The sequence below is a fragment of the Gekko japonicus genome, unplaced genomic scaffold (genome assembly GCF_001447785.1).
Source record: "Gekko japonicus isolate JY-2015 unplaced genomic scaffold, Gekko_japonicus_V1.1 scaffold1256, whole genome shotgun sequence".
Taxonomy (NCBI): domain Eukaryota; kingdom Metazoa; phylum Chordata; class Lepidosauria; order Squamata; family Gekkonidae; genus Gekko; species Gekko japonicus.
The window spans coordinates 118887-128414 of NW_015169211.1; the positions used below are offsets into that span (position 1 = coordinate 118887).

The 9528-nt window shown below is 49.1% G+C and overlaps 1 protein-coding gene across 1 annotated transcript in view; it reads right to left on the minus strand.

Annotated features, from left to right (window-relative positions):
- The window catches only part of LOC107114773 (chromosome unknown open reading frame, human C20orf194), a 146045-nt gene that overhangs the window by 10347 nt on the left and 126170 nt on the right, over positions 1 to 9528 (minus strand). The window contains exons 31-33 of the mRNA XM_015416363.1: positions 5001 to 5107; positions 1495 to 1569; positions 811 to 1016 (exon numbers count right to left, since the gene is read on the minus strand). Of these exons, the coding sequence (XP_015271849.1) occupies positions 811 to 1016; positions 1495 to 1569; positions 5001 to 5107 (388 nt within the window). The remainder of the gene's footprint in view (positions 1 to 810; positions 1017 to 1494; positions 1570 to 5000; positions 5108 to 9528) is intronic.

Consider the following 9528-nt stretch of genomic DNA (forward strand, 5'->3'; position numbering starts at 1 on the left):
AATAATAATAATAATAATAATAATATACTTTATTGTCATTGTACATAGTACAACATAGAGGGTGGCTACTTTTAAGTTTTTGGGAGTGATTAATGAGCAAAACTTGACCTGGAGCGCTAACACCACTGCTCTTCTTCTTCTTCTTCTACCTCACAGGGTGTCTGTTGTGGGGAGGGGAGGGGAAGGGAGAGGAGTTTGTCAGCCGCTCTGAGACTCCTTTGGGTAGTGAAGGGCGGGGTATAAATCCAATCTCTTCTTCTTCATCTTTTACCTCACAGGGTTGTCTGTTGTGTGGAGGGGAAAGGAAAGGAGTTTGCAAGCCGCTCTGAGACTCCTTTGGGTAGTGAAGGACGGGGTAGGAATCCAATCTCTTCTTCTTCTTCTTCTACCTCACAGGGTGTCTGTTGTGGGGAGGGGAAGGGAGAGGAGTTTGTGAGCCGCTCTGAGACCCCTTTGGGTAGTGAAGGGCGGGGTATCAATCCCATCTCTTCTTCTTCGTGAGTCACGGCTCACTTCTTCAGATACCAGGTATCTGAAGATGTGAGCCGTGACTCACGAAAGCTACTCCGCTGCCACATGTTTTGTGAGTCTTGAAGACTTCCATCAAGTTCACCCTCCATACCCACCGGTGGCCAACCAGTGTCCTGCAGGAAACCAAGAGCGTCAAGCCATGACGGCTACCAAAAACCTGGCCTGGGAAGCCCTTTATAGAGGCTGCCTGCAAAGCTCGTTTCAAGAGAAGTGATACCCCAAGACAGAGACATTCCTACTGCGCCCGGGACTCCGGGAGCCTTGTCGGGGAGGACACACCTGCTTTGCCGTTTCTCTCAGCCAGTCTTTGATGTCGCCTTCTTTCAGGGAGCAGCCCACGAAGACCAGGAAGCAGTCCTGAGGCCCGCCGTGGTCTCGGCTCTCGTTTCTTGAATCGGGAGGGGGAGTCGGCCCCTCCTGAACGGGCGCCAGGCTTAATGAGTTGGAGGAGGTGTTGTGGCAGACTTCAATCACTCGGTCCGAATCTGACGCGGGAAGATCATATACCAAAGACGCCTTTTAAAAACGAGGAATGCTCACACACTGCACCCTAACGAGATTCAAGGGCTGGTTCTACACTGGATCACAGAATTACGAGTTGAGCTCTGGAGGTTGCCTTGGGCTGCTATTAAAGCTAAGCACGAGGGACGTTACGTACGTGACCGCCAAGGCGGTTGTTCTCTTGGATCCTAGTTGGACACTCTTAACGGAGGCTCTGACGAGGAAGCGGGAGACACGAGTTCGAATCCCCACTCTGCCATGGAGCCGTGCTAGGTAGGCCAGTCACGCCACTCAACCTAACCTATTTCAGAGTTGTTGGGAAGATAGAATGGAGCAGCGGGGAACCGTGTTTGGTCCCCCAGTGGGTGGAAAGTCAGGCACAAGAGGCCGTGGGATACGATTAAATAAGAGACAGGCCCTGAGCAGCTTAGCGGGAAGGGAAGAGGAGAGGACGCCAGTTACCTGAAAACTTTACTTTGCCCAAAATGTGGTATATGTTTCCAGAGAAAGGACTTGGCTTAATGGAGGACTTCAGGGCTGTTGGAAAATTAAAAACAAACAAACACACACACACAACAGCATCAATCCTCTTTTCTCCTTCATCGGATATGAGCAAGAAAACCAAAGACAATTTGCAATACCCTAATTCATCTCCACAATTAATTCGGTAGGCAATATAAAGACATTAAGCGGGAGAATAAAGTTACACAGGTGTCAGAGTTGTGTAAAGAATAACTCTCAACGGAATGCTAAACATGCCCAAAGGAAACAGGTACACAAGGAGCATTGTTAACATCTCCGTTAAAGCGCGCGTGCGCGTACACACACACTGCAACAATCAGGAAGTCAAATCACATACAGCAAAGGACATTAATCACCAGGGGGTAAAGGTAAAGGTTCCCTTGCTCGAAAGCCAGTCGAATCCGACTCTAGGGTTGCGGTGCTCATCTCCGTTTCCAAGCCGAAGAGCCAGCGCTGTCCGAAGACGTTTCCATGGTCATGTGGCTGGCATGACTAGACGCCGAGGCGCACGGAACGCTGTCGCCTTCCCACCGAAGCGGTACCTATTTATCTACTTGCAATTTCTTGCTTTCGAACTGCTAGGTTGGCATCATGAGGAAGACACCTTCTAATGCAAAGTATTGATACAAAGGTCCACCTATTGCTTATGAACTACTACTAGGCCTTGTAATTATGGAGACAACTGGAAAGCATTCAGGAAAAGCTCCATTCATTTGGGGGTGGTGTGTCCGAGTCCTACTGAGCTATTGGTTTATTTCCTCTTCCATGGCTTTTGCACAAATCCTGCCCTTATTGGCCAAGACCCACAGTCTCCCCTACCTACCTTCCTCCCCACCCACCATGTCAACCTGTTGAGAAAGACCGACCTTTCCAGGGCTAGCTCTACAGTGAGGGGGTGACCTCAAGTCTTGGAGGGGGGCGGGGGGCAGCCTCCTCTTACCCTCGGGGAGACCCTCCCAACACTTTCTGCTTCATTTCCCCAGCATCGTTAAACATAAAAGGAGCCCTGCTGGATCAGACCAATAGTCCATCCAGTCCAGCATCCTGTCTCACACAGGGGCCAACCAGTTCCTCTGGAGGGCCAACCACAGGGCAGAGAGGCCAAGGCCTTCCCCTGAGAAGAACATCAGAAGAGCCCTGCTGGGCCAGACCAGGGAGGGTCCATCTAGTCCAGCCTCCTGTCTCACACAGGGGCCAGCCAGTTCCTCTGGAGGGCCAACAACAGGGCAGAGAGGCCGAGGCCTTCCCCTGACATCTAAGAACCTAAGAACAGCCCTGCTAGATCAGAGCAGTAGTCCACCTAATCCAGCCTCCTGTCTCACACAGGGGCCAACCAATTCCTCTGGAGGGGCAGCCACAGTGCAGAGAAGCCGAGGCCTTCCCCTTGAGGTTGCCTCCTGGCTCTGGGATTCAGAGGCTTAGTGCCACCTGGATGTGGAGATTCCCCTCAGCCACCATAGCTAGGAGCCATTGATAGAGTTCTCCTTCTCAAATCTCTCTAATCCCCTTTTCAATTGTCTGGCAGCGAATACCACATTTTAATCACTCGCCGTGTAAAGTGGTATTTCCTTTTGTCCATCCTGACCCTCCTGCCCATCTGCTTCATTGGATGGCCCTCGAGTTCTGGTATTTGGGGGGAGGGAGAAAAAGTACATAATCTGATAAACCTCTCTCATGTCCCCCCCCCCCCAGTCGTCTCTTTTCTAAACGGAAAAGTCCCAGAGACGCTTCGCCCTTTCCTCCTTGGCTGCAGCGTTCCCTCTAAGCTGAGTCAGTGTGAGCTAGCTCACAGTTTCTTAGCCTCCGGCTCTCAGATTTTTGCCTTCGCTCAGGAAGGAAGGGCTCCAGAGCAAACGAATTGATGCAGCAGCCAAATCGCTCGTCCACAACTTTCATGCCGGTCGCTCACAAAGTAGGATTTTTGCTCACAGGACTCCACAGCTTGGAGGGAGCCTTGCTCGGTTGCCATCCCCTGCACTTCCCCCAGCTCTGCAACGTCCTTTCTGGGAAATGGTGACCAGAACTGGCCATCCTGGAGCAAGCCGTGCACACTGAACGGGGGGATGCTGGGACACTTGTGAGGGGAATGAGAAGGAAATGAGCATGAGGTGCTTTGGTGGCAAGGGATTCCAGTCAGGGGCAGTGCACTCGGACAGCCCCCTTTGTTAAGTTGCCATGGGACCAATGTTCCCTCTGAGCCGTGGGAGTCTTGTGAGCAAAAATTCCGCATTGTGAGCTACTGGCATTAAAGCTGTGAACGAGCAATTTGGCTACTGCATCAGTTAGTTTGCTCTGGAGCCTTCCTTCCCGAGCAGAGACAAAAAATGTGTGAGCCAGAGGCTAAAAACCTGTGAGCTAGCTCACACTAACTCAGCTTAGAGGGAACACTTCATGGGACCGCCTCTGAAAACTTCTGGACGCTGGTTTCACTGGCACAAAGGATGCACAATACAGCCATGCTTCTAACGCCAAGAAAAGCCAATGTCTGAAATGCCTATAATAGGGGTGTCAAATATGCGGCCCAGGGGCCGGATGAGGCCCCTGGAGGGCTTCTCTCAGGCCCGCAGTGGAACTGGCTGTCTTCTGCTGCTTCTTCCAGTTCCGCTGCTGCTGTGTCATCGTAGGTTTGCAGTTTACAGATACACACCTGAACAGCATACTGAAGATTGCAACAGCACAGACATTTTGATGCAATAATTCAGAGCAAGAGGTGTCAGTTATCAGACTCTGTTGAATAAACAAAATATTGCAAGAGTGCTAATGTTTTAAGCATGTTTTAAAGTAAAAAAAACTCCTTTGTGTTTGTGTCCTTTATAAAGTTTATATCTACACTACTTGGCATTACATTTTATGACACGTATGGTCTCATTTAGGTCAGATCCGGCCTTCATAACAAATGAGTTCGACACCCCTGGCCTACACGTCCCTTCAAGCATACACAGACTTTGGCATAACTGATGTTGCTGCCATTATTCATGGGGACGGCCAGAAAATCTAGACTGGGCACTGGAAAAGACAAGCACGTGCTCCACACTGCACCCCACTCCCCCCCCCAAGATCTCTCCGAGTGTTGTCCCTGTATGTTTGAGCTTGCCTTTGCATCCATAAGGACTAGGAACTTGAGCATCCTGAGGATACCGTTTTCGAACAGAGCGCAAGCTCCCAACGCAGGAGTAAGACCTGCACTTTTGTCAGACTGCGGCAATGTGCAACTGAGCACTGCAAGTTGGACTTGGGCAGAAAAAGAGGAGACGATGTCGACTACTGGATTTGTTTTGTGTGCACAAGTGGAATTCTGGCAAAGACTAGCAGCAGCCCCAGCTTTGTGAATGGGGGGGGGGGGGAGGGGGAACCTTTTGCCAGTTACAAAAGTGCATTTGCTAACCATTTCATAGAGAATGCCACATGAAACCAACCATCTTCCAACACACAAGTCCACTTTTTACCTTTACACTTGGCCACGAATCGTGTTTTCTCCAGCGGACGGTTAAACCACACACAGATCTGAACCATGGGGGGGACAACCGAACCTGACCGAAATTTGCCGTCGTGCCTTAATGGGTGAAAAAGAAAAAGAAGCAGAGATTGTATGTTTGTTACTTCTCCAAACGCAGCCCAAGTCCAAGACTTTTGCAGTTATCTGAGCCTTTGAGTAGATGGGCCTTTCTGTATAAAGAATCTACGGACTTTAGTTGCTGTAGATTTTCCGGGATGTCCGGCCGTGGTCTTGGCATTGCAGGACCTGACGTTTCGCCAGTAGCTGTGACTGGTATCCTCAGAGGTATATCCTTGATACAGAGAGTACTCCATCCTGGTACTTTCCTGGTGGAACGTGCTCCCGGAGGAGATCAGGGCCCTGTGGGACCTTATGCAGTTCCGCAGGGCCTGCAAGACGGAGCTCTTCCGCCAGGCTTTTATATAGGGGCCGCCACTTCTTATAAATTACCTGCCTACCATTTTCCTTCTCACCTTGACACAGAGAGTATTCCCTCTTTCTGCGGTATACCTCTGAGGATGCCAGTCACAGCTGCTGGCGAAACGGCAGGTCCTGCAATGCCAAGACCACGGCCACACAACCCGGAAAATCTACAGCAACGAATGAACTCCGGCCGTGAAAGCCATCGACAACGTATCAATCTATGGACTGTTTTCACAGCTAAACTCACTCAAGGATTCTACTGAGGTGGAGAGCACGTTAAATAAAAGAGAGGTGAAGACCTCTTCGGGGCCTGGATGGAGAATCGGGTGAGAAATTTTATCTGTCCAGGAATGAAGAGGCATGTGACACTTCTGGTCAGGGCTATTTTTGGGCAGGAACGCATAGGAACGGAGTTCCGGCTGGCTCCCAAGTTGGCCACGCCCAGCAGGAACTCATTAGCATAATAGGCCACACCCAAAAGCAGGAACGCATTAGGATTGGCTACATTAGGGGTGTGTGGCCTAACATGCAAAGGAGTTCCTGCTACAAAAAAAAGGCCCTGGGTTTGGACAACAAACAAATCTACAGCAACGAATGAACTCCGGCCGGGAAAGCCCTTCGACAACGTATCAATCTATGGACTGGTTTCACAGCTAAATGTCAAGGATTCTACTGAGGTCATGAGCACGTTAAACAAAAGAGAGGTGAGGACCCCTTCGGGGCCTGGATGGAGAATCGGGTGAGAAATTTGATCTGTCCAGGAATGAAGAGACATGTGATACTTCTGGTGGCAATTAAAAAAAATATGGCTTGGATCCTGTGGATCTGTTCTGTTGAGGGTCCCATGAACTGCTTGATCTCCTCCAGCGCTCAAAGACTTTCCTCTCTCCTGCCCTTCCCCAATCATCCCTCGGCTCTTGAATGTCTCCCAACGATGCAATGGTTTCTAACTTTACGCTATCCGGTTGTACCTCCATGACTCATTCATTACCTGTCCCCTTCACCAACTGCTATTGGGAAACCTGTTGCAGATTTGTGGAAGTCTGGAAAATGCTTCACAGCCCACTCCGCAGGAAATTAACACATCTCTACAATTTCAGAGTGATTCATGGTGAGGGGTATTCACCCGGGCACAAAGGGAAGCGGTAAACCACGCAGCTGTCTTCCTGTACACATGAAATTGCCGTATACTGAATCACACCCATCGGTCCATCAAAGTCTGTACTGTCTACTCGGACCGGTGGCAGCCCTCCGGGGTCTCAGGATGAGGTGTTTCACGTCACCTCCTGCCAGGTCTTTTCAATAGAGGCGCTGGGGATACAAACCGGGACCTTCTCTATGCAAAAGAGAGGCTCTTCCACAGAGCCACGGCCTCCCTGTCCTATAGAGGTCTCCAACTTTGTCTAGAACTAGCTTGGAAACGGGCAGCGGGTGAGCAAGAGGTTAACCAAACAAATACATTGAAAGAGGCTGATCACAGAATTTCATTAACAAAGTGATTTTAGTCAGAGAGATGGAATGGACAGGGGGCAAAAGTTTAATGGTGCTTCTCAGGGGTCATTTCCTGCAGGAGCGCACAGGAGCAGAGCTCCGGCAGTAAAGAGCCCAGGGGGCGGGCACATGCAACAAGCCCCACCCCCTGCTCCCAGCAGCCCTCAGTCAGAGCAAGAAGCAGCCAGGTAAGTTGCACAGCCCCCCCGCCCCCCTGGTCCTAAAGAGTCCAGTGGGACCTTTAAGACCAAGTTTTATTCAGGTACAAGCTCTCCCTCCTCTGCGAGGACCGATCTGCATGTCCCCCCCCCAATAGCTAGCAATCCAAAACAGTCCAATGGAGCCTGAGCGGTGGGTGTTGCCTTCTGACACACGTCCAGTGATGTCAGGGGGTGTGGCATATGCAAATAAGTTATGCTAATGAGTTATGCTAATGAGCTCCTGCACCTCTTTTTTCTACGAGATGACCCCTGGTGCTTCTTAACAGACGTGCCAACTGGCTGCCTATAGCATACCGAATTCAGTTCAAGGTGCTGGTACCTATCTTCAAAGCCCTTTATGGTCAGGGGCCTACTTACCTAAGGGACCGCCTTTCTGGAGAGCACTACGCTTGGTGTCCCAAGATCGGCCGGCTCTGCCGGGCCCCAGAGAAACCAGGCTGGCTGTGACGAGGGCCAGGGCCTTCTCAGTGGTGGCCCCTCACTGGTGGAAAGAGCTCCCAGAAGACATCAGGGCCCTGCGGGATCTTTTACAGTTCCGCAGGGCCTGTAAGACAGAGCTCTTCCACCAGGCCTTCAATTAAGGAGCCGCGCCATACAAACTGTGGCCCTGGCCCCAATACTAGCACTAATATCTACACAACAATATTAGCATTATTACCAGGACTTTTTTGGTAGAAAAAGCCCAGCAGGAACTCATTAGCATAATAGGCCACACCCAACAGCAGAAACTCATTAGCATATTAGGCCACAGCCCTGACAGCACAGCTCATTAGCATATTAGGCCACACACCAATGTTACCAGAAGTGTGCTCATCCAGCCACGCCCACCTTTTGCTTCTTATTCTGTTGACCTTGTTTGTGGTCAAAACCCAGGGCCTTTTTTTGTAGCAGGAACTCCTTTGCATGTGAGGCCACACACCCCTAATGTAGCCAATCCTAATGAGTTTCTGCTGTTGGGTGTGGCCTGTTATGCTAATGAGTTCCTGCTGGGCGTGGCCAACTCGGGAGCCAGCCGGAACTCCGTTCCTGTGCGTTCCTGCCCCAAAATAGCCCTGATTATTACTTACAGCCTGATGTAACCCAGACTACGAAGGTAGCCGACTTATGTATTGTCGGGTGCTGCTCATGCCCGCCATCACCCACGAACTGTTTCAGCACTAGCACTTTGTAATGTTTTTTATGGCTATATTGTTATGATATTGGCTGAATCTGCATCTCATTTTTAAAGCAGTCTTGACGATGTCTTTCTTTATACTGGCGAGATGCTTGTTTGAAAGAAATCTGCTATTTTTTTTCCTGCTTGCTGGCCGGGAATGCTGCTATTCTCCTCCCTCTTCTCTAGCACTCCCAGCGTTTGCCGGCACCCATTCGCTTTACGCAAGGCAATAAATTACTTAAGGCAACAAGCCAACAAGCTATAAACTTCTCTTTACACTCAAAGAGAAGGGTTTTCTCAGCTTTCAGTTTTGCCCAGCTTTTGGTTTAAACAAGAAAGTCAGTCTTTTCCTGTCTAAAGTAAAACGAGAGTCTCGATATTGTGTATGTTTAAAATGACCGACTGTTCATTTAGAAAAGAGAAAATTCTTTATCACAAGACCTTTTAAAAGAAAAAAAAACTTGTCAGAGGTATAGTCAATATTTTTAAGCATAAGCACCCCACCGGTAGAAATTAATCTGACGAGTTTATCCTTAACTTTTGATGTCATACATAGACTTTCTAAGGTCTTCATTAAGAGTAGCTATTGTGGTTTTCTAACAGTGGCTACTGTGCTATAATAAATGTGATTTAAAAAAGAAAAGAAAAAAAGCCAAAATAGCCAAAAATAGCCAAAAACCGGTAAGGACCGGGTGTTTAGTCTGCAGAATGTATGTATGTATGTATGTAGAAGGCATCTTTCTCTAACTTTTCAGGCAATATAGAAATCACAAAACAAGACAAAATCATTCACTCTTAGCTTGTCAAGCAAGGGAAAAGTTTCTTATATTCCTCTATGTGCTGTCAGAAGGTAAACAGAGCAGATAAGCCTCCGATTAGCGCGGCTTAGAGTGCTTACAACCACATGCCGTTAAGACAGAGAGAAGCTACAATTACAATGGAGCCGAAACCACAGGGCAATAAAATAGTGCAGACAGCAGAAATTATAACGGTGCAGTAGGAGAGCAAAACCTAAGGAGATGTGGACATCTTTTTTGGAGATGGAGCGAGAGTGTGGCCAAAGTAGTGGAAAACACCAATGCAGATTCCACCATTATCTATATCGGTTTTAGTGGTGGAATATCTTACGTAAGCCGCCCTGAGCCTGCTATGCAGGGAGGGATGGGTAGAAATTAATTAATTAAATA